Source organism: Dendropsophus ebraccatus, chromosome 5, assembly GCF_027789765.1.
Source record: "Dendropsophus ebraccatus isolate aDenEbr1 chromosome 5, aDenEbr1.pat, whole genome shotgun sequence".
In the NCBI taxonomy this organism is placed as follows: Eukaryota; Metazoa; Chordata; class Amphibia; order Anura; family Hylidae; genus Dendropsophus; species Dendropsophus ebraccatus.
In genome coordinates, this window is record NC_091458.1 from 6,755,093 (window position 1) to 6,780,662 (window position 25,570).

At 49.4% G+C, this 25,570-nt stretch overlaps 2 protein-coding genes across 2 annotated transcripts in view; one reads left to right on the forward strand and one right to left on the reverse strand.

Moving 5' to 3' along the window:
* The first annotated feature begins 6,042 nt into the window (after positions 1-6,042).
* Positions 6,043-17,903, forward strand: LRIF1 (ligand dependent nuclear receptor interacting factor 1). Its single transcript, XM_069969379.1, has 4 exons — positions 6,043-6,288; positions 8,459-9,725; positions 12,653-12,814; positions 17,295-17,903. Exons 1-4 carry the CDS (start codon positions 6,242-6,244, stop codon positions 17,742-17,744), a joined length of 1,926 nt encoding a protein of 641 aa, XP_069825480.1. The 5' UTR covers positions 6,043-6,241; the 3' UTR covers positions 17,745-17,903.
* Positions 17,904-22,936: 5,033 nt separating this feature from the next.
* The window catches only part of LOC138792215 (short transient receptor potential channel 2-like), a 37,717-nt gene continuing 35,083 nt past the window's right edge, over positions 22,937-25,570 (reverse strand). Inside the window, exon 13 of the mRNA XM_069969358.1 lies at positions 22,937-24,693. Within this exon, the coding sequence (XP_069825459.1) occupies positions 24,356-24,693 (338 nt within the window). The 3' untranslated portion in view covers positions 22,937-24,355. The remainder of the gene's footprint in view (positions 24,694-25,570) is intronic.

Sequence of the window (25,570 nt, forward strand, 5' to 3'; positions counted from 1 at the left end):
CTAAGAGTCAAAACAAAATAAATATAGTATCTGGTGTCTGTTATCCGTCCCTGATACTCAGGTAGAGGTTGGGGTTCATAGCTGTGGTCTATGGCCGTGGTTCTTAACCTGTGGTAGATGTATATGCCGCAGGCTGAGGGAGTATTCGCTGTGCCTTTAAAATAAAAACAAAACACCAACTGGGCACTTTGCAGCGCGCCCAGATATTCCCCTTCCTTCAGTGTTATATCCCTGCGCTGGACAATGGAACAAAGTCTCCGCCAGAAGCTCCTTCCAGACACCTTAACAAAGTCCACACCAGCCGCACCATTTCCTCCTGTGTTATATGGGGCATATCTAGCTACAGGGGGGCATAACCGGCTACAGGGGGCATAACCAGCTACAGGGGGGCATAACTGGCTACAGGGGGCATAACCAGCTACAGGGGGCATAACCGGCTACAGGGGGCATAACCAGCTACAGGGGGGCATAACTGGCTACAGGGGGCATAACCAGCTACAGGGGGCATAACCGGCTACAGGGGGCATAACCAGCTACAGGGGGGCATAACTGGCTACAGGGGGCATAACCAGCTACAGGGGGCATAACCGGCTACAGGGGGCATAACCGGCTACAGGGGGGCATAACCAGCTACAGGGGGCATAACCAGCTACAGGGGGGGCATAACCGGCTACGGGGGGCATAACCAGCTACAGGGGGCATAACTGGCTACAGGGGGGCATAACCAGCTACAGGGGGGCATAACCGGCTACAGGGGGCGTAACTGGCTACAGGGGGCATAACTGGCTACAGGGGGGCATAACCGGCTACAGGGGGGCATAACCGGCTACAGGGGGCATAACCAGCTACAGGGGGGCATAACCGGCTACAGGGGGGCATAACCAGCTACAGGGGGCATAACCAGCTACAGGGGGGCATAACCGGCTACAGGGGGCATAACCAGCTACAGGGGGCATAACCGGCTACGGGGGGCATAACCAGCTACAGGGGGCATAACCGGCTACAGGGGGCATAACCGGCTACAGGGGGGCATAACCAGCTACAGGGGGGCATAACCGGCTACAGGGGGCGTAACTGGCTACAGGGGGCATAACTGGCTACAGGGGGGCATAACCGGCTACAGGGGGGCATAACCGGCTACAGGGGGGCATAACCAGCTACAGGGGGGCATAACCGGCTACAGGGGGCGTAACTGGCTACAGGGGGCATAACTGGCTACAGGGGGGCATAACCGGCTACAGGGGGGCATAACCGGCTACAGGGGGCGTAACTGGCTACAGGGGGCATAACTGGCTACAGGGGGGCATAACCGGCTACAGGGGGGCATAACCAGCTACAGGGGGGCATAACCGGCTACAGGGGGCGTAACTGGCTACAGGGGGCATAACTGGCTACAGGGGGCATAACCGGCTACAGGGGGCATAACCGGCTACAGGGGGCATAACCGGCTACAGGGGGGCATACATGGCAACATGGGGTATACCTGGCTATGGAGGGCATAACTGGCTGACAGAGACCTCATACACAGCCTATGACAATGGTGTCAGTTTAGCCTTATAGAGTCACTGTTGATAACTGATCATATGCTAGGTACTCACTTAGAACATCTAATCTCTTGTGGTACTTGGTCCATACCTGTGTGGTCTATAATACAGGGTGGGGTCTGTGCCTGTGGTCTATGGTATAGGTTGGGGTCTGTGCCTGTGGTCTATGGTATAGGGTGGGGGTCCATACCTGTGGTCTATGGTATAGGGTGGGGGTCCATACCTGTGGTCTATGGTATAGGGTGGGGGTCCATACCTGTGTGGTCTATAATACAGGGTGGGGTCTGTGCCTGTGGTCTATGGTATAGGTTGGGGTCTGTGCCTGTGGTCTATGGTATAGGGTGGGGGTCCATACCTGTGGTCTATGGTATAGGGTGGGGGTCCATACCTGTGGTCTATGGTATAGGGTGGGGGTCCATACCTGTGGTCTATGGTATAGGGTGGGGTCTATACCTGTGGTCTATGGCAATGATTTTCAACTAGTGTGCCGCGACACATGGTCGGGTGTGCCGCGGGGAAAGTTCCCCAAACTATGGTGCCCCTGTGAAACAGGAGAAAACAATGGGGGACAGAAACCTGGGGATAGGGGAGAAACATGGGGATGGGGGAGAGAAGTTTGGTAGAGAGAAGCACAGGAGAGAAGCAGGGGGGAGAGAAGCACAGGAGAGAAGCACAGGGGGGAGAAGTATAGTGGAGAGAAGCACAGGAGAGAAGCACAGGGGGGAGAAGAAAACAGGCCCAGGTTTCACACTGAGTGAGTATAACTACATTTAGAATCTATATTATTAACTATATGTATAATATGTACTGTTTTAGTGTCATTTTGTGCCATTTTGGTTGGTGGTGTGCCCCGGGATTTTTTTAAGTATAAAAAGTGTGCCGCGGCTCAAAAAAGGTTGAAAATCACTGGTCAATGGTATAGTGTGAGGTATATAGTGGGGTCTATAATACAGGGTGGGGGTCTATGCCTGTGGTCTATGGTATAGGGTGGGGGTCTATAATACAGGGTGGGGGTCTATACCTGTGGTCTATGGTATAGGGTGAGGTATATAGTGGGGTCTAAAATACAGGGTGGGGGTCTATGCCTGTGGTCTATGGTATAGGGTGGGGGTCTATAATACAGGGTGGGGGTCTATACCTGTGGTCTATGGTATAGGGTGGGGTCTGTGCCTGTGGTCTATGGTATAGGGTGGGGTCTATACCTGTGGTCTATGGTATAGGGTGGGGTCTGTGCCTGTGGTCTATGGTATAGGGTGGGGGTCTATACCTGTGGTCTATGATACAGGGTGGGGTCCATGCCTGTGGTCTATGGTATAGGGTGGGGGTCCCTACCTGTGGTCTATGGTATAGGGTGGGGTATATAGTGGGGTCTATAATACAGGGTGGGGGTCTATACCTGTGGTCTATGGTATAGGGTGGGGGGTGTATACCTGTGGTCTATGGTATAGGGTGGGGGGTGTATACCTGTGGTCTATGGTATAGGGTGGGGGGTGTATACCTGTGGTCTATGATACAGGGTGGGGGTGTATACCTGTGGTCTATGATACAGGGTGGGGGTGTATACCTGTGGTCTATGGTATAGGGTGGGGTCTATGCCTGTGGTCTATGGTATAGGGTGAGGTATATAGTGGGGTCTATAATACAGGGTGGGGGGTGTATACCTGTGGTCTATGATACAGGGTGGGGGGTGTATACCTGTGGTCTATGGTATAGGGTGAGTTATATAGTGGGGTCTATAATACAGGGTGGGGTCCCTACCTGTGGTCTATGGTATAGGGTGAGGTATATAGTGGGGTCTATAATACAGGGTGGGGGTCTATGCCTGTGGTCTATGGTATAGGGTGGGGTCTATACCTGTGATCTATGGTATAGGGTGGGGGTCCATGCCTGTGGTCTATGGTATAGGGTGGGGTCTATAGCTGTGGTCTATGGTATAGGGTGAGGTATATAGTGGGGTCTATAATACAGGGTGGGGGTCTATACCTGTGGTCTATGGTATAGGGTGGGGGGTGTATACCTGTGGTCTATGGTATAGGGTGGGGGTCCCTACCTGTGGTCTATGGTATAGGGTGGGGGTCTATACCTGTGGTCTATAATACATGGTCGGGTGTGCCGAGGGGAAAGTTCCCCAAACTATGGTGCCCCTGTGAAACAGGAGAAAACAATGGGGGAGAGAAACCTGGGGATGGGGGAGAAACAGGGGAGAGAAGCAGGGGGGAGAGAAACATGGAGATGGGGGAGAGAAACAGCGGAGAGAAGCAGGGGGGAGAGAAGTTTGGTGGAGAGAAGCAGGGGGAGAGAAGTATGGTGGAGAGAAGCACAGGAGAGAAGCACAGGGGGGAGAAGCAGGGGGGAGAAGTATGGTGTAGAGAAGCACAGGAAAGAAGCACAGGGGGGAGAGAAACATGGAGATGGGGGAGAGAAACAGCGGAGAGAAGCAGGGGGGAGAGAAGTTTGGTGGAGAGAAGCAGGGGGGAGAGAAGTTTGGTGGAGAGAAGCAGGGGGGAGAGAAGTTTGGTGGAGAGAAGCAGGGGGGAGAGAAGTATGTGGAGAGAAGCAGGGGGGAGAGAAGTATGTGGAGAGAAGCAGGGGGGAGAGAAGTATGTGGAGAGAAGCAGGGGGGAGAAGTATGGTGGAGAGAAGCACAGGAGAGAAGTAGGGGGGAGAAGTATGGTGGAGAGAAGCACAGGAGAGAAGTAGGGGGGAGAAGTATGGTGGAGAGAAGCACAGGAGAGAAGTAGGGGGGAGAAGTATGGTGGAGAGAAGCACAGGAGAGAAGCAGGGGGGAGAAGTATGGTGGAGAGAAGCACAGGAGAGAAGTAGGGGGGAGAAGTATGGTGGAGAGAAGCACAGGAGAGAAGTAGGGGGGAGAAGTATGGTGGAGAAGCACAGGAGAGAAGCACAGGGGGGAGAAGTATGGTGGAGAGAAGCACAGGAGAGAAGCACAGGGGGGAGAAGAAAACAGGCCCAGGTTTCACACTGAGTGAGTATAACTACATTTAGAATCTATATTATTAACTATATGTATAATATGTACTGTTTTAGTGTCATTTTGTGCCATTTTGGTTGGTGGTGTGCCCCGGGATTTTTTAAGTACAAAAAGTGTGCCGCGGCTCAAAAAAGGTTGAAAATCACTGGTCTATGGTATAGGGTGAGGTATATAGTGGGGTCTATAATACAGGGTGGGGTCTATGGCTGTGGTCTATGGTATAGGGTGAGGTATATAGTGGGGTCTATAATACAGGGTGGGGTCTATAGCTGTGGTCCATGGTATAGGGTGAGGTATATAGTGGGGTCTATAATACAGGGTGGGGTCTATAGCTGTGGTCCATGGTATAGGGTGAGGTATATAGTGGGGTCTATAATACAGGGTGGGGTCTATAGCTGTGGTCCATGGTATAGGGTGAGGTATATAGTGGGGTCTATAATACAGGGTGGGGTCTATGGCTGTGGTCTATGGTATAGGGTGAGGTATATAGTGGGGTCTATAATACAGGGTGAGGTATATAGTGGGGTCTATAATACAGGATGGGGGGTCGCTACCTGTGGTCTATGGTATAGGGTGAGGTATATAGTGGGGTCTATAATACAGGGTGAGGTATATAGTGGGGTCTATAATACAGGGTGAGGTATATAGTGGGGTCTATAATACAGGGTGGGGTCTATAGCTGTGGTCCATGGTATAGGGTGAGGTATATAGTGGGGTCTATAATACAGGGTGAGGTATATAGTGGGGTCTATAATACAGGGTGAGGTATATAGTGGGGTCTATAATACAGGGTGGGGTCTATGGCTGTGGTCTATGGTATAGGGGGTCTATAATACAGGGTGGGGTCCCTACCTGTGGTCTATGGTATAGGGTGAGGTATATAGTGGGGTCTATAATACAGGGTGAGGTATATAGTGGGGTCTATAATACAGGGTGGGGTCTATGGCTGTGGTCTATGGTATAGGGTGAGGTATATAGTGGGGTCTATAATACAGGGTGAGGTATATAGTGGGGTCTATAATAGAGGGTGAGGTATATAGTGGGGTCTATAATACAGGGTGGGGGTCTATACCTGTGGTCTATGGTATAGGGTGGGGTCTATAGCTGTGGTCCATGGTATAGGGTGAGGTATATAGTGGGGTCTATAATACAGGGTGGGGTCTATGGCTGTGGTCTATGGTATAGGGTGAGGTATATAGTGGGGTCTATAATACAGGGTGGGGTCTATAGCTGTGGTCCATGGTATAGGGTGAGGTATATAGTGGGGTCTATAATACAGGGAGAGGTATATAGTGGGGTCTATAATACAGGGTGGGGGTCTATTCCTGTGGTCTTATATTATACCTATTGGTCTACTGCTCTGTAATAATCCCCACATTTTACACTGCTCTGTAGCTTTAAATAATAACCACGCCCTCGGCTTTTTGTCCCACCGGAAGACGCCGCCTATTGAGAGTGACGTCACAAGAGACCGGATGTTCCACCAATAAGCATCTAGTGGGCGGGGCTGCGTGCAGAGGCGCTTCCGGTGAGTGACGTAGCGTCGGGTTCTGCGGACGGGAGTCACGTGACGCCGTTGTGCCGTGTGGTGGTTGTACAGGATCCGGCTGCGTGCGGAGGGGGGCGCTATTTACCTCACGGGAGGCCGCTCCGCTATAACGAGACCCTGAGCGCGGTGTAAGCGGGAGGAGAACACAGGAGCCGCTCCATGTCTCAGCTCCAGAGACCGCCCCACACCGTCCCCTCCAACCAATGGTGAGTCCCACAGCAGCACAGAGGATTGTGTACTGGCACCCCCGCTCATCTGTCAGGGCATGCTGGGAGTCGTAGTTCAGCAACAGCTGGGGAGCCGCAGGTTATTGTATTCCCCATAACAATGGTTCCTATGCTGTGCCCCCCCCAGCGGGTGATTGGCAGGTCTGTGTCACATGACTGCGCTCTGCTGTACTATATAGTGTGACTGCCCCCCATACATCATGTACACAGCTCCTGTGCAGGCCCATGTGTCTCCATGGTAACAGACTACAAGCCCAGTGTAGTCACATCCTACAGCAACATCACTGTGAGACACATGTATATGGGCTGAACAACCTCATAGGAGCTGTGTACACAGAACGGGAGAGGATGAACCTCCTCATAGGAGCTGTGTACACCGAACGGGAGAGGATGAACCTCCTCATAGGAGCTGTGTACACAGAACGGGAGAGGATGAACAACCTCATAGGAGCTGTGTACACAGAACGGGAGAGGATGAGACATAACAGTGGTGAGCCTCCTCATGGGAGCTGTGTACACCGAACGGGAGAGGATGAGACATAACAGTGGTGAGCCTCCTCATGGGAGCTGTGTACACCGAACGGGAGAGGATGAACCTCCTCATAGGAGCTGTGTACACAGAACGGGAGAGGATGAGACATATCGGTGGTGAGCCTCCTCATAGGAGCTGTGTACACAGAACGGGAGAGGATGAGACATATCGGTGGTGAGCCTCCTCATAGGAGCTGTGTACACAGAACGGGAGAGGATGAGACATATCGGTGGTGAGCCTCCTCATAGAAGCTGTGTACACAGAACGGGAGAGGATGAGCCATATCAGTGGTTAGATTTGTCTAACCTGCTGATAGTTCCCCTTTAACTCTCTGCGTCTGGAGAAGTTGGATGCCGCCCTCCGGGGTCCTAGAAAACATACTGTATCTTTGTTTTTCCTGGCAGCCCTAGGACTGCAACCAACCTCTCCAGGCGCAGAGAGTTAAATGCCGAGGGAGAACGTTGCCAAAACCGCACTGAGATTTGAAATCCGCTCAATATCACTTGTGGTGAGAATGAAAACTGCAAAATCTCAGGATAGTTATAGATTATAAAAAGTAAAATGGAAAATTAGAAAAAACCAAAAATAATTTTTTTTATAAACATCGGGTCATTAAGTTATGACTGTCCCTTTAAAGGGGTTGTCCGGCGATAAAAAATTATTCACAGAATAACACACATTACAAAGTTATACAACTTTGTAATGTATGTTATGTCTGTGAATGGCCCCCTTCCCTGTGTCCCCCCACCCGTGTACCCGGAAGTGTGGTGCGCTTACATACCTGTCACGTGCCGACCACGGTCTCCGATCCTCAGCAGTGACGTCTTCTTTGGGCGGCCAGCGGATCTTCCCGAGTGCTGGCCGCCCTCTGCAGCGTCATCCGAAGCTCAGCCGCGATTGGCTGAGCATAACTGTGCTCAGCCAATCGCGGCTGAGCGGCTGATGACGCGGCCACGTCATCAGCTGCGATTGGCTGAGCACAGTTATGCTCAGCCAATCGCAGCTGAGCTTCGGATGACGCTGCAGACGGCGGCCAGCACCCGGGAAGATCCGCTGGCCGCCCGAAGAAGACGTCACTGCTGAGGATCGGAGACCGTGGTCGGCACGTGACAGGTATGTAAGCGCACCACACTTCCGGGTACACGGGTGGGGGGTGGTGGGACACGGGGAAGGGGGCCATTCACAGACATAACATACATTACAAAGTTGTATAACTTTGTAATGTGTGTTATTCTGTGAATAATTTTTTATCGCCGGACAACCCCTTTAAGGGCTGTAAGATGATGCCATAAAAAATATTAGATACTCACCTGCCCCAACCCCTGCTGCTCTGATGCTCCCCGGATTCCTGCTGCTCTGCACTTCCTGGTGAGCATCCAGGTAGCCAGGAACAGGAGAACAGCTGCGTCCGGGGACAGCGCCATTGGGAGGACAAAGCTGATGAGTACAGCTATTATTTTTAGGATGGTATAACTTGTCTGTGAATGCCGACCATAGCTGAGAGCTGGCAGCTGTTTAAATAACGTGTAGTGTTTATCATAATTCTGCTCTCGCGGAGCCTGACGCCCACCCCCTATATAACGCTGCTGATAATCCGTCCTCCTCATTGTCTCCCAGTCTCACAGGCTGCCTTTATCAAGTCATTCAGACGACTGGACTGCAAGGGTCAAATGTCTTGAAGCTTCTCCCAATACTGAAGCCGAAGGATAGCCACCTACCTGTGGTGCCCTCTCCACTAAAGCCCAGCGTGCCAGCTCTCAATGTGCCCCCGGCAGTTCTATCCCCGCCACCGCCAGTCTGCATCCTATCCAGGCCCAATCCTGTGAGCGTTCCTCTGGTGCAGACGCCCGCCTTGGGGAACTATATCATTGCGGCGCAGAGTAACGTCACAAACACTCTCCGTGTGGAAAATCCAGTATTGGTGGATAATGCACAACTGACTCTACCAGCCAATTCTGTGTCGGCAAATCCAACAATCATCGTGATGAATAAGAAAGTGACCACTGCCGTAACCCCCACGGCCATGTTACCCGCTGGACACTCCCTTCAAATACCTGCCCACGCTGAGGTCATATCCCTGCCGGCTACATCCCTGCCCTTCTCCATCCAGCAGAAAATACTGCCCCAGGCCAGCGGCACGGACACTGGCAAGATCCCCTCGGTTATCTACGTCTCTCCGGTAAACACAATAAAGACCAATAATGACCAGAGCTCTGCAGTCTGTCCGGGCCCCAATACCTCAAGTATGACCTCCAAGTCGCCACCTCAGCAGAAGCAACCCCCTGGTGCCAATGAGACCCCGAAAGGGCCCATGAAGTGGGTGGTCCAGGAAAGCCAAGAGTCCGCCGCTTGCCTCGTGCCTGTCAAGTCGTCCAATGATGCAGCGTCAAAAATTCTACAGATCCTATCGAAAACAAAGATGGAGGAAGTGAACCTGTCCAATTCCGACCACTCCAAAGTGGTGCAGATAAAGGACAACGCCCTGGTGATGTGCAACAACAAGATCTTCTTCTTAACCAAGAAGGGGACGGAGCTCATCGATGCTGGGAGTAAGAACGTAGTACCAATGCAATACTCCTCCCCGGATAAGCCGGCCACACAGAATGAACCCATGAAAGAGCTGTCCAATAAATTGGTGAAAGTGGTACTTTCCAAAAATAAGTCGCCCCCTCCGAGTGCAGAACAGTCGGTCCAGTCCAATGTGGTCAGTACTGCAAAACCCAAAAGGAAGAGTTCTACCCCCCAACCCGCTAGAGGCGACCGCAGTGTCATGTATGTCCCTGATGAGGAGGCGGGCTGCAGTAAGGTCTCGGTGAAGCCTCCAGGTTCCCCCGCAGGTCTGACGGATGCTGCCAAAAATAATGACGAAAAGAAAAATGATCAGGTGGGTGCAATGTTAACCAAGAGATCAGAGGAAATGGACTCGGCTCTGTTCTCCCGGTCTCATCCTCTGGCCGTCATTTTTCTTTTTAAGGCCCGCTGCTTCTGCAGTTTCTTTCCTCCTTGCTGGCGGATCACAGTCTGTCGTTCCCGGTTATGCTTGACATAGAGTAACTGAGCTAGTACATAGTTCGGGGCTGTATAGAACCTGGCACCATGAAGACTGGGAGTCTCCATGTAAATAAGCTTTTGCTTCCCTACCTTACACATCTTCCTTTCTCTCTCTCCAGAAGTGGTCACAGACTATGACAGAGTAGCAGCAGATGTCTTATATAATAATCGCTCCCATCCAGATAGTTTGAACCCAGTCTTATAACATTTACTGGTAGCTACATACTCCCTCCCAGTGCTGAATATTGCCTCTGATACATCCAGTTCTGCAGCTCCCTGCTGCAGCGGTCCCAGACTAGTCCTGCTTGCCACAGTAAGGGCAATATTAGGCCGATTTTGCTTATTATCGCTCTGTGTAATAGAGACAATGATTATCGGCTGATCGTGTCTTTTGGTCCTGACCTTAAATCATCAGACTACACCAATAGTACACATGGGGAACCCAAAATGAGAATTAATAAAATCCAAGATCTAATATTATCAAAAAATGTAAGTTTATTAAGTCAATCACAGAAAACAACATTAAAAACAAGACCTGGGGAGGTGGGAGACCAAGTTGCCGGGACAAATAAATATAAAGTGCTAGTACATCCAGAAAATGTTTGTAAAATTTATAATTCATCCAGCATAACGTGCATGATAAAGTGACAGTGCCAATTGCTACAGTACGCTGATAAGAATCACATGTAAACAGACAAGTCCATATGGATGACAAGTAATTACCAATCTGTATCCAAGGTCCCAGTACACTGGTCCCCCACCTCACACTCCAACGCCGTTTCGCTCTCCAAGCTTCGTCAGGGAGTAATGAGGTGGAGGTCCAGAGATCTTATATACACATCCGGTAACAGAGATAGGCCATATGAAATATAAAACACCTGGGCCGCATATTACCTGGCGATCCACTAGCGCTATGCGCGCCACGCTGCGGGCCCGCCGGGCGGAAGCGGAAATGACGTCAGGCGTGATGACGCCGTCCGGCAAACCCGCTCACTGCCCGGAGTCCCGAGGCACCCCGCGCATGCGCACGGGATCGCACACGACCCGGCGGCCATCTTGAATGTGGGAACCAGTGTGGGCAATGAGTAACACATACCAATACATAGGTACCAAGCACAATAATGGATATGAAGTGCTCTAAGTGCAGATAAATGAATAAATACATTAATGCCTAAACAAACACTAAGTCATGAATGAAATAAAGTGATGAGTGCAAAAGAAACCAAAAACAAACAAAAAAATTAATGAAAACAAATCATCAGCCCTGGGTGTGCAGCTGACAGCTGATGAATGTGTGAAGGGAAAAAAAAAAATCTGTATACATTCCCTCTCTTTGGTCATCGGTGTTCTCCTGTCCTCTGCTCGCTTCCCGTAGCCTCCGCAAGAGAGAACACCGGTAACGTATACAGTTTAACAGCAAGGGCTGCACGGACCTAGCTAATGAGGTTCCTGAAGCCCTTGCTAAACGATTATGGAGACTCGGTAAGCGAGGGTGGATCTAGCAGTTTTTTGCTCGCTTAGAGGAGGCATTGGGCTGTTTAAAACATCTGTCTTATAAGGCATTGACTCCTCATCCACATTGCGTGGACCCATCCTTATAACATTCACTGGTGGCCGCATGTCCTCCTCAGTGTCTGATACATCCAGTTCTGTATCTTTCTTAAGCAGTGGTCACAGACTAGTCCTGCTTGACACCGTAAGAGCAGCTGTCTTATAAGACCAGTCTCTTTCCCCATGTGGGTTGTGTGGACCCAGCCTTATAATAATTTGGTGCCTGGGTGTTTGTACCCAGTGCATCCAGCCCCATCTCTCCCTGCAATAGAGATCACAGACTACTCCTGCTGGGCAAAATAAGCCGCCATGTATCTGCAATCTTATAACATTCTGTTGTCTCCTGGGCCTGGCGTAGCCTGGTAGTGATGGTTTTTACAAACCCTGAATGATGTATGTGTGTTATGTGGAGGCCTGCAGACTGTTCTGCCTATTTGGGTGGGATTGGAGATTTTTAAAGGAGAAGTCTGGCGAAAATTTTTATTAAAGTATTGTTATGCCCCCCCAAAAGTTATACAAATCCCCAATATACACTTATTACGGGAAATGATTATAAAGTGCTTTTTACCCTGCACTTACTACTGCATCAAGGTTTCACTTCCTGGATAACATGGTGATGTTGCTTCCTGGATAACATGGTGATGTCGCTTCCTGGATAAAATGGTGATGTCACGACCCGACTCCCAGAGCTGTGCGGGCTGTGGCTGCTGGAGAGGATGATGGCAGGGGGATGCTCAGTGTCTCTGTAGTGCCCTGTGTCCCTCAGTGTCCCCCCTGCCATCATCCTTTCCAGCAGCCACAGTCTGCACAGCTCTGGGAGTCGTGACATCACCATGTTATCCAGGAAGTGACATCACCATGTTACCCAGGAAGTGACATCACCATGTTATCCAGGAAGTGAAGCCTTGATGCAGTAGTAAGTGCAGGGAAAAAAACTGTTAATAAGCATTTCCCGTAATAAGTGTATACCGGTGATTTGTATAACTTTTGTGGGGGCAATACAATACTTTCATAAAAAATTCCGCTGGACTTCTTAAAATGGAAGTAATTTACAAATCTATATAACTTTCTGAACCAGTTAATTGAAAAAAAAAAAATTCCCCCGAGTACCCCTTTAAAATACCTGCAGTCCCTGATGTAACATAAGTGCAATACTTCTATGACCTAGCATGGTTGCTGTGCTTTCATGGTTATTCTCCATTCTTGCAGCTGCTCCCTAAGTCACAGGGGAAGCTAATCCCGAGGGCTGCGGAGGCTCCTGAAGTGAGCGGGATGGATGACAGAGGCTGGAGGCTGAAGTTTGGTTTACTGAAGAAGGAAAAGATCATCCTGAAGAAGATCCCCCTGATCCGGCCACAGAGCACGACCTCGGTGAGTGATGACTGCCACTGTTATCAAGTTATTCCTAGCCGCTCATCAGGTGATCGGATCTGCAGGAAAGCTTTGCTGATCTTATAGGAGGACATGCCATCCCAGTCTTTGGTATTCTGATGTACTTACCTAGCTCTGGGTGGGAACCTTTACGTTGGCTGCAGGCTGGTTTGTGCCATTTGTAGCGGCAGTGCAGGGTGCTTCATTCACTTGAGAGTGTGCCGCTGTCTTGCCACCCATGTAAATGCTAATGAGGCTGCGGCGTGAGCATTGTGGCCCTGTCAAACAGTCGGGGTGCCAGGGCTCAGACCATTGATGCAATATCAATGACCAATAAAAACTTTTGGTGTGTCTTTGTCTGTAACAGATCTGCTTCCCCTATGTATACAGTGCCACAGCTGGGCTATGTATATACTGACCCCTCTTCTGTTATCTCCAGATTGGTCCATCCAAATGGGTGTGGCTTATAAAAGGGGCTCGGTCTAATAATCATATTAGAGATTACATGTTCAGTTAATTACGATGTTGCTTTAGGCCATAATCAGCCAGCCCTACTGTGCAGGAATGATAGAAATTGTAGTTTTGCAACAGCTGGAGGCAGGGGCATAGCTAATGTCTCCTGGGCCCTGGTGCGAGAGGCCAACTTGGGCCCCCCCCCCCCTCCTTTCACGACCAAGTGATGCTATTGTTGTGTGTGTGTGTATATGTGTATATATATATCTATATATATATACACACACACACACACACAGTGGTGCCTTGGATTATGAGCATAATTCGTTCTAGGACCGTGCTTGTAATCCAAATCCACTCTTAAACCAAAGCAAATTTTCCTATAAGAAATCATGTACATGCAGACAATTGGTTCCACACCCCAAATATATTTATTATTCTGTACTGTACAGTAATGGAGAGGATGGGAAACACAAGGGCTGACAGAGACTGCAGGGAGCAGGAAGGAATGAGCAGGGCAGATGTGGGCACATACATGCAGCACTCTCTGTCCGGGGAGAGAGGGGTTACAGCTATGGTGAGATTACCCCCCCCACAGTCCTGTCCCCTGATGTAAGCCCCAGCGTGAAGGGGATCTGCTATGATTTGGAAGGTGTTTAGAGTACAGTGCTGTAGACCCCGCTATGCAGGCCATGCCCCTTCTCCACTCGCGTTCCCACCCAATACAGGAAGTTCTTAAACCAAAGCAATGCTCTTAAACCAAGTCACAATTTTGAAAAACTGTGAGCTCTTAAACCAAAACGCTCTTAAATGAAGTTACTCTTAAACCAAGGTACCACTGTATGTATATATATATATATATATATATATATATATATATATATATATATATATATATATATACACATACACACACACACACACACACACACACACACACACACACACACCAAGACAGATATTACCTATTACCGCCATACTGTTACCGACCAAATCCTGTATACTGAGACCTATATTACCAGTAATACCAGTATATAGGAAGGAAACATTACTGCCACACCACAACCACTACCATCACCACCATATTGTTACTGACCAAATCCAGTATACTAAATCACCTCATCCAGTCATATAGAGGTGGCCCCAGCTCTACACAGGCTCTATACACCATATATATTACTGTGCAGTTATATCAGGTGACTCACAGGAGACATCTTTTCTGATCGGAGTTCTCCTTTTCATCATCTTCTCCATCCGTCCTGGGCCGTTATGAGAACTTCTCCGAGCCACGAATCCACAGAATCTGCCAGACAGACATATTAGGCTCCACACACTCTGACACCATCTCCATCTCTATACACACTGCACATCTGTACTGTCCCCTTTACACCCTCATTTAGTGGGTAGCCCTGACTCTATGTGACCTCCTAATAATATATGCCCCCCTCTGTGTATTCCCTCTCCCCATATGTTGCCCCCCCCCCAAAATAGATGGCCCCCTCTACCCCCTCCCTTATAGATGGCCCCCTCTACCCCCTCCCTTATAGATGGCCCCCTCTACCCCCTCCCTTATAGATGGCCCCCTCTACCCCCTCCCTTATAGATGGCCCCCTCTCTCCTCACCCTCCCTTATGGATGGTTCCCTCTCCACCCCACCCTCCCTTATAGATGGCCCCCTCTCCCCCCCCCCCTCCCTTATAGATGGTCCCCTTCCCCCCCCCCCTCCCTTATAGATGGTCCCCTTCACCCCCTCCCTTATAGATGGTCCCCTCCCCCCCCCTCCCTTATAGATGGTCCCCTTCCCCCCCCCTCCCTTATAGATGGTCCCCTTCCCCCCCCTCCCTTATAGATGATCCCCTTCCCCCCCCCCCTCCCTTATAGATGGTCCCCTTCCCCCCTGCCTTATAGATGGTCCCCTTTCCCCCCCTCCCTTATAAATGGTCCCCTTTCCCCCCCTCCCTTATAGATGGTCCCCTTCCTCCCTCCCTTATAGATGGTCCCCTTCCCCCCCCCCCCCACCCTCATAGATGGCCCCCCTCTTTCCCCCCACCCTCATAGATGGCCCCTCTTCCCCCCCCACCCTCATAGATGGCCCCCCTCTTTCCCCGCACCCTCATAGATGGCCCCTCTTTCCCCCCACCCTCATAGATGGCCCCTCTTTCCCCCCACCCTCATAGATGGCCCCCTCTTTCCCCCCCACCCTCATAGATGGCTCCTCTTTCCCCCCACCCTCATAGATGGCCCCTCTTCCCCCCCACCCTCATAGATGGCCCCTCTTCCCCCCCACCCTTATAGATGGCTCCTCTTTCCCCCACCCTCATAGATGGCCCCCTCCTTCCCCCCACCCTCATAGATGGCCCCCCTCCCTCATAAATGCCCCCCTCTTCCCCCCACCCTCATAGATGGCCCCCTCCTTCCCCCCCACCCTCATAGATGGCCCCCTCTTTCCCCCCACCCTCATAGATGGCCCCCTCCTTCCCCCCCACCCTCATAGATGGCCCCCTCCTTCCCCCCCACCCTCATAGATGGCCCCCTCCTTCCCCCCCACCCTCATAGATGGCCCCCTCCTTCCCCCCCACCCTCATAGATGGCCCCCTCTTTCCCCCCACCCTCATAGATGCCCCCCTCCTTCCCCCCCACCCTCATAGATGGCCCCCTCTTTCCCCCCACCCTCATAGATGGCCCCCTCTTTCCCCCCACCCTCATAGATGGCCCCCTCTTTCCCCCCACCCTCATAGATGCCTCCCTCCTTTCCCCCCACCCTCATAGATGGCCCCCTCTTTCCCCCCACCCTCATAGATGGCCCCCTCCTTCCCCCCCACCCTCATAGATGGCCCCCTCCTTCCCCCCACCCTCATAGATGGCCCCCTCTTTCCCCCCACCCTCATAGATGCCCCCCTCCTTCCCCCCCACCCTCATAGATGGCCCCCTCTTTCCCCCCACCCTCATAGATGGCCCCCTCTTTCCCCCCACCCTCATAGATGGCCCCCTCTTTCCCCCCACCCTCATAGATGGCCCCCTCTTTCCCCCCACCCTCATAGATGGCCCCCTCTTTCCCCCCACCCTCATAGATGGCCCCCTCTTTCCCCCCACCCTCATAGATGGCCCCCTCTTTCCCCCCACCCTCATAGATGGCCCCCTCTTTCCCCCCACCCTCATAGATGGCCCCCTCTTTCCCCCCACCCTCATAGATGGCCCCCTCTTTCCCCCCACCCTCATAGATGCCCCCCTCCTTTCCCCCCACCCGTACAGGCTGATAAAAAAACAAAACTTAACTCACCTGACAACGCGCTCCCACGTTGATCCTCACTCCTTCGATCTGTCCCCGGCTGCTGCGCGGCTGCCGGGGGTGTCGCGTCTTATCCCCGGCAGCGCGTGCATCCCAGAACTCCCTGCGCGCCGGAAACCGGAAGTCAGGGCCCAAGGCGCGCAGGGAGTTCTGGGATGCGCGCAGCAGCCGTGGGAAAGACGGAGCCAGACTCTTGTGACCGCAAGCAAAACAATGCTTGCGGTCACAAGAGTGATTGATCGGGGGGCCCCGCGGGCCCCCCTTGTGGCGGGCCCGGTCGCGGCGGCGACCCCCGCGACCACGGTGGCTACGCCACTGGCTGGAGGGTCAAAGGTTTCCCATTCAATCCCATTTCCCATCCATTCTTTCAAACTATCTGGTGCCAGAGATTTGTAATTTACTTCTATTAAAAAACCTCCGGTGTTTCAGTACTTGTCAGCTGCTGTATGTCCTGCAGGAAGTGGTGTATTCTTTCCAGTCTGACGCAGTGCTTTCTGCTGCCATCTCTGTCCATGTCAGGAACTGTCCAGTAAACCTCTCCTGCCCTTAAGACTAGAAAGAGCACACCACTTCCTGCAGGACATACAGCGTCTGGAATAGTGGAGTTTTAATAGAAGTAAATCTCTGGCACCTTCTGGCACTGGTTGATTTGAAAGATTTTTTTAAACAGTCAAGCCCCCCCCCCCCCCCCCCCAGATACTATGTATCTTCATATATCTATATGTCTTATCCCTATAGGATCCTGCAGAAACTGCACAGACCCAGCTGAAGCGGAAGTCACCATGCACACAGGATGTAGACTCATCGAAGAAGCAGAAGGCAACAGAAGACGGCAAGCCGAACCATAACACGGTTAATCCAGATGGCTCTACAGACGTGGTCAGGAGATCTACCGCACCGAGGGCAAGAAGCCCCGAAGCCACTGAGAGACCGAGCTCCGTCTGGCCACCGACTTACTACGGGGGAGAGGCCTCATATCCCCCAGACAGTGAAGATTTCCAGGTCCATCAGGATCTCACAGGACACTACAGTGACGTTTCGCTGCCCAGTCAGAGGTTTCACGTTGACTCTTTCTCCTCCATGTTTCCCGATGAGACGACAAAGGATGAAAAGATCCAGAGACTGAAGGAAGTGTTAAAGGAGCGCGAGAAGGCTCTGGAAGCTCTGCGCCTAAAGAAGACTGTTTAGCGGCACGGCATAAGGATAAGCATTCATGTCCACAGACTTGCGCATTACTCTCCGTGTATAGGACGGCTGCTGCACTAGTTCGGTGCCTTTTAGTTTTAAGGCGGCCATAGGCGTGCTGATAATCTGTCTGGTATACAAAGCTGTCATCCCCAACCAGAAGAGCGCTCAATGGTTTATTGTCGCCTATAGGAGTGAATTCTACTGTCATCCTCCCACACACAAGCTGTCATGATGATGCAGCCTCTTACCTGGGATTCACACCAGTAGGGGTTACAGTGCCCGAGTGTCAGGGACCCCACCAGTGTTATCCCCCGTGTCTCTACATCATATGGTTTGCCCCAGCTTTCAGTGTTGTGTTAAGTATCTGCTTGCTGACGGTGAATGGAAACATTTTACACTCATATAACTGGACCAGGCCTGTGGATGGGGGTTGTCCAGCTAGAAGGACATCTTTAAAGTAGTTATCCTGATACTTTCCCATCTGCTATGACATTGGAGAGAGATGACTGCGTGCTGGGCAGGTGCAACACCAAACTGCTTTCTGAAACCCACATGTTAAAGTCCATCTCTCACAATGGTCGCTTCCGGATTAGTGGCAAGATTCTCTGCTAATCCAGAAGTTTGGATCTCCGTGGATACATAGGCTGTAATGCAGGCGACCCCCATTGGATCTAATAGGGGTTGCACAAATTGTAGTCTGATTGCGTCTCCGTATCCATGGAGACCCGATCCACCGCATTAGAAGAGTATCTCTCTACTAATCCAGCCAGTAGTGCCCATGTTGATGGTTACACTTCAAAATTGGGATCCTTGATATTTTGTGAGTGGCAAAAGCACAATGTGCAGTGGTGTCAACATGTCTGATGGCGGATCAGGTGGGACAGTCTGCCTGCATAAACCCTTTAAGTTACCCTTTAAGGTAATGTATAGAGATTAGTGCAACTTGGGCATGCTCTAGTGTGATCGTGTAGTATTTAAATAACAGGTGTCTAAAGAAGCTAGATGCAGCCTGTGAAGTCCTGAAAAACATAGGTACGGCCATAGGTTCAGCCACTGGTATTCAAATGTGGCACAATCACACTCAAGGATGCCCGAGTAGCACTCATGTCTGGTAATGTATAAAAGATGCTAAACTGCTAGTAGATTGTCTAGACTGGCCACCATTGGTAACAAACCTGTACAAGAATGAATTTGTAGGTTTCCATCCACTATCTGCATCCAAACATCTTGGCTGATACACAAAGTTGCAGAACTTTTTATTACATTAAGTTGGAATTTGGTGATTAACCAGACAATATGGAACCAACATGGGGGGGGGGGAGGGGGATGACAAACTAGTGTGTTTACCTGATGCCGGGGGGGGGGGGGGGGGGAACGCAGGAGAAGGGATCACACCATGCATCTTTCATAGTATACAGAATCTCCATTATTGAAGGTGTTTTTTTTACCCAGTTGTATTTATTTAAGTTTTTTCTTTTACTTGAATAGTCGTGCCGTAAGCCATACGGTTCAGTCACCGATATTGGGGTCCTTGGCACTACAATGTTACGTTTTAGGAGCTGGCACAGGGGGTGATTGCGGGAAAAGTCATCTGTACTTGTCTCCTCGCATGAAGACTCCACGATCACTGGGACCACTTGTGGTGCTCTACCACCCCATAGACCTTTATGCTGGAGTTGTCTCTGTGCTTCTGACCAGACACTGAGTGGATGGACGTTACACTACAGGCCTCCAAACAAGGAATCGGTGGTGGGGATTTGGCTTCACCAATCGTACTGTACACTGGCTCTTCTCTAGTTGTATTTAAAGGGACCTGTCCTAGAGGTGGACAGCCTCATGTTAATAACCTTTAATAGACTTTGGAATTTTCAAAAGTTTTCCAGGTTGTTACTAACTTGAGGTTTTGCTGCTTGCAAAGCCAAATTTGTAGCAAAAATAGTATTTTAAGAGCTTCATAAGAAGAGTTCATGGGACTGTTCAGCCGTGGGGTACCTCCTCTGCTCATGGACATTCGGGGCATTGTAGGGTTTTTGGTTTCTACAGATAGGAGGGACTTGTAGCGATGCTGCTGGAATTCGGGAGGTCCAGTGAGATCCTTGAGAGAGGAGCCGCAGGGCCACAGACGCAACCTTCCCCAGTGTCGTAACCCTGTAAATAAGTATTTCGGAGCCTTTTTGTAGCAGCTCCACTGTTACCATCCTATAGTTATACTGTATGTAGTGAAGGGTCAGGCTCCCAGGATGGGGTGCTCAGTATTTGCTGTTTATGTTCTCATTCCTGCTGTGACGGGATCTCACGGGAGCCGCCACTTTGCGTTACGTTCTTATACTTTGTATTGTGATTTGTGGCTTTCCTCCCTACGGTTTATATCACGTGACTAAAGCCCAAACGACCCATTAAACAGTTTGCTTCGGAGTTACGTGACGCTTGTCTTCGTGTATGACGACATGTCAAAAGGTAATTTCTATTGCAGTAATGCGTTAACGTTGATGAGTATAGTCTTCTACCTTAACTTAACAGGTCGCAGAGTATGCCGACAACACTCTCTCTTAGAAGTCATATTCTGGTTCCTATTGTCCAAATGTGGCTGCCATAAGGCATATCTCTGAATGCAGCTCGGGTAACGACTACCCCCATACACAACTGCACAAAATGTATTAAATTCTACAAGAAAACACATTTGATGGGATGGAAAAAAATGTCAAATCAGCTGGTGTCAGAAATTCATCTAGATCTATAATTTACGTCTTTTTTGAAAATCCAGTACTTATCAGTTGATGTATGTCCTGCAGGAAGTGGTGTATTCTCTGCAGTCTGACACAGTGCTCTCTGCTGCCAACTCTGTCAATGTCAGGAACTGTCCAGGGCAGCAGTAAATCCCCATAGAAAACCTTTCCTGCTCTGGGCAGTTCCTGACATGGACAGAGGTGGCAAGTTATAGAGCATGCCCACAACACTCTAGTTCAGGCAGTCCGCATAGTTTATTTATATATATATATATATATATATATATATATATATATATATAAATAAATATAATTTTTTTTTTTTTTTTTTGCTAAAAGTTTCGTCACTTTCCCACAGTCTCATGACCTCAAGCATCCTGTACGAGACCCTCAGAGGCAAGAAGACAATTACCCAGAAGTCATTTAGTGTATTTTATTTGTCTAGTATATAACACAGCTGTATCACATTTACACACTGAGAAAAATAACTCTACCAAGACACATACATGTCACTAAGATTACACAGCAGGATGACATTCTTAAAGGGCTTTTCTCCCTCTAGAGAAATGGCTTCCTGACCCCTCCAGCCACTGGAGATGGTTGGGTTTGCATAACTCCTATTAACATTAATGGAGATGCGTAGATGGTGTAGCATGTGGAGCTGTGTGGTCTATGAGACATCAGGAATATTGTCAGCAGTGTATTTTGCTGTTCCCATCAATGTAAAACAGGCCAGAGGGTGTCGGGAAACCATGTTTGTCATAATTGGGGTAAGCCCCTATAAGCGCTCATACACCTTTCATAGTGGTCGGCCGAACATTTGCTTGTGTGACAGCAATAGCTCGTTTAGACTGGATACAGATTTCCACTCAGCTGACCATTTAAAGGGGTTTTCCAGGATACTTTCTCCCCAAAACAGCATGAACCCTATCCTCAGTTTAAAGGAGTAATCTGGCACTTCAAAAAAACTTTATAAAAACATAATTACCATCTTGGGGTACATTTATACATGTCCTGAGCAGGAGTAGAATTACTGCCATGATTTATGCTTGTGAGCAGGCGTAAATCAGGTGCAGGAGGAGGCCACGTCTCCAGGCCTTGCCACAGGGGATATCGTTGGTGTACGCCATGGAGGAGCGTATCTGTGCCTTCTCTCTGGCGCAGGCTTCATAAATGTCCCCTTCCCCCCTTATACTTACCTCTCTGTGCTCCCCCAGTCTCCTCCTGTGGTGTTTCTGGGTCTCCTGCAATCGCCACCACTTCTGAGACAAACTCATCTCGGCAGTGACAGTCTGCTCAGTAAATCATTGGCCGCGTTGCTGTCCCGTTTTAGCTGGCTGTCATTGCTGAGACGAGTCCGTATCTGAAGTGGTGGCTGTGGTCAACGGTAGACCCAGAGACACCAGGGGCAGCGTGGAGAGGTAAGAATAAGATGTTTTATGTAAGGCCAGAAATGTATAAATGTGTAAGTGCTGGAGTACCCCTTTAAGTCAACCTTTATTACAACCATGCTATTCCCTTTAATAGATCTATCTGTAATACCCCGCACAAAGTGGAGGACAAGAGTGACGCTGTTTCTAGAAGAAAAACTCCTTAAGTGTAATGTATGGAGAGAAGAACAAAACTATTGGCGGAGCGTTCAGCATTCAGATGTTGAGTGTTCTGTGAAGCAGAAGTTACCGTAGTTTGGCCCATCTCTAGAGGAGCGGTACACTGCACGCTGCCCTGGGTGAACAGGTGATGGCCCGGTCACACGATTAAGTGGTGGTCATCTAGATCTGGGTTCATTATCTAAAAGTGTTTTCTCCCCCATAACCCGCAGTGTCGGGGTCTCTAGTTGTACAGTCAGACAAGATGAGTGTAGGTTTCTGCAAGTTATATGTAATCTACGTTTGTACTGCTGCTTTCTATGACCGATTTCCATGATAAAGCTGATGGTATTCGGACATGCTTGTGTGCAGTGATGTAACATTGCTTTTTCTGTGGAATCGGGTCTTTAGCCTCCGCTGATCATGGCTTCTTGTATTTCCATTTACACTGCCACTACTGGGACACTATAGTTTTCCATTGGGGGAGCAGCCAATCCTCAGGGGGCATATGGCAGGTGAACACCATCTACAGCAGCCGTGAGGGGGAGTGACACAAAGCGTTGCTCCTCTTAAGGCCCTATTCCACGGAACGATTATCGTTCGTATTCGGCCGATATCGGCTGCTACGGACGATAATCGTCCGGTGGAATAGAGTGCAACGATCAGCCGACATCGTTCATGTCGGCTGATCGTTGCAGTCGCTTGTTTTTCAACATGTTGAAAAACAAGCGACTGATATAGCAACGATCTGCTGCCGTCGCTCCGTTGAATAGGAGCATCGGCAGCAGACGCTGCTATATCCTATGGGCTGCCCGGACGATCAGCGATCCCCCGGGCAGCCCCCCCGCAGCTCCCCGCCGCCCCCCTCCCGCACTCACCCGCTCGCTGCCGCAGCGCTGAATAGCGGCGGCAGCGAGCGAGGAACGGGGAGCAAGAGAGCGCTCGTTTGCTCCTCTAAACGACCTGTGGAATAGGGGCTTTACAATGCTCCAGCCCTGATATAACCCCCGAGATGCATGTGACTGGCATCAGCCCTGCCTCATAATAACTACAGTAATAAGATGGGACTGGTATCAGCTGCACCTCGTGTAATAACTACAGTAATAAGATGGAACTGGTATCATCCGTACCTCTTATAATAACTACAGTAATAAGATGGGACTGGTGTCAGCCGCTCCTCTTATAATAACTGTACAGTAATAAGATGGGACTGATCTTACCTGCTCCTCTTATTATAACTGTACAGTAATAAGATGCGACTGATATTGGCCGCTCCTCTGATAACTGTACAGCAATAAGATGTGACTAGTATCAGCTGCCCCTCTTATAATTGTACAGTAATAAGATGGGACTGGTATCAGCCGCTCCTCTTATAACACTCCTGTACTATAACAAGGTGTACCAATGAAGAAACAGCTTGAATTTTGACTAGACCTCTGACTATGCTGTAGACACGATACACATTAGCCTTGTGGACCTAGATTGGTGCTCTAGTTGGTCACTTGCTTAGTGGTTGGTGTCCAGTGCTGGCTTTCCCATTCTCTATTGTAAGATGTTTTATGCTGTCATTTGTAAGACTCCTGTACTGTAACACAATGCGACTTATATTAGCCTCTTATAACACTCCTGTACTGTAATAAGATGTAATATCAGCCGCTTTTGTTATACAACTACTGTAATGTAGTAAGATGTAACGGATATCCTCCTCTCCCCCTATATCACTACTGCACTCTAATAAGATGTTACTAATATTTTCTCCTTTTATATTACTGCTGTACTGTAATAAGATATCAGCTTCTCTTATATCACTCCTATACTGCAATAAGATGTGACTTCTATCAGCCTTTTTCCTTATATCACTGATGTAATGTAATAAGATGTGACTGATATCAGTTTCTCCTCTATCACTGTTGTACTTTAATAGGATGATATTAGATGCTCCTCTTATATCACACCTGTACCGTAATGGGATGTGACTGATATCAGCTGCTCCTTATACCACTCCTGTGCACTTTCTGTTGTGTTGCACATGTTACTGCCTCAGTCCCTAGTCCCAGTGAGCTCACAGTCTGAATCTCTATCTTTGGGATAAGGCCCAATGGAAAGGAAAACTCCTGGAAACCAGAGGACAGAGAGGAAGGAAACCACCAGACCTCTGGGTGAACAGAGAAGCTACGTGCAGATGTTGGGTTCACTCTGATGATCCATTTTCTTCCCTGTACTAGTAATCTTTGGTTGTGGCCGTATTTTTTGGGTACAGTAGTTCCTTATTATATTCTATGAATCATCTAGTCACTCACATGTCCTCTCCAACCTCTAAGTTATCCTCAACTTGGTCTAGGTCATCAGCAGAAGGCACATCGGGGTATGGGGGGCAGTCATCATCAGGGAGAATGTTCTTGAAGCTATCCTGATGAACTGTGACTTCAGAAGAATCCTTCCCGGAACCCATTGACTCCTGGTCGTAGTTCTGGAAACTGTTCTTCACTTTCATTATGTAGCGGCTCAGCACGTTTTCATTGTCTTTCGGAGTAACATTGGCTCCATTGTCTGCCAGGGAACGTCTTAAGTGCTTCACCTCTGACTGGAGACGGACAACGTTCTTGTTTAGCTCTGTGATACGGTTCCCGAGATCTGGAAAAAGAAGAGCAAAGTTATGACAGGTTCAAGAGGGTATGGAGATTACTAGGAGCATGCAGGAGAATCTCCCTGTGGCCCATCATGCTAGACGTCGATGTCGTGCAGGTTATTTATGTTCTTTATGCCATGACCATGAAATCTAACAAGAAAAAAAGTTGAGAAGATAAGAACAGCTCTGTAATGGTTTTCATTCATTTAGATGGGGTTGGAGTCTACAGAACACACCTGGACTGGAATCATGGCAAGTATATGCTACGGGCAATGGTCTAACAAACAACCAGCAGCACTTGTCTCTATTGGAGACATACAGGTATGAGGATCTGGTTCTGAGAGGTGAATGGGAATGCTGTCTTGTCTTCTATAGAGACTGCTAACAATGCCACCTTCACAGTTAGTATATGTGTACCACCAGGTTTTGGCACTGCTTATAACATCTAAAGTAAGATCAGAGGTGGCTTACAGGTCTTCAGTTGACCGTGTAAGTGGAGAAGCTACAAGGATTCCCCTTCATAGGGGACTGCCACGTTGATCCCACTGAGACTAATGTGTAGGTGTCCTCAGGTGGAGACTGGAAATGTGACGATTACTCGCTATTGTTGGATTTCCCCTTAGTGTCTTTGGATACAGAAAAAAACAGAAAAGAGAGTTGTCTTCCATATGCTTCTCTCAGTCCAATGATGTGCCCTTCTTGGCAACTGAGCAAAACGTTTGTCATAGTGTCAACCATCCATCACTAGATGTACACTACCCAAAAGGAGCCTCTGAAAGTCTTATTAAGAGGCAGTGAGGGAAGCACTTTTACACTCTCTTTTGCCTTGACCCCGTATGTAATCAGACCTCCCCTGTAATTATTATATATCTGCAGGACATG

What these genes read in the sequence shown, in the direction of transcription:
- LRIF1 (XM_069969379.1), top strand. Translation starts at nt 6,242, where the DNA reads ATGTCTCAGCTCCAGAGACCGCCCCACACCGTCCCCTCCAACCAATG. An exon ending in ACCGTCCCCTCCAACCAATG is followed by an intron (nt 6,289 to 8,458) that starts GTGAGTCCCACA and finishes ATTGTCTCCCAG; the next exon opens with TCTCACAGGCTGCCTTTATC. An exon ending in GGCCACAGAGCACGACCTCG is followed by an intron (nt 12,815 to 17,294) that starts GTGAGTGATGAC and finishes TTATCCCTATAG; the next exon opens with GATCCTGCAGAAACTGCACA.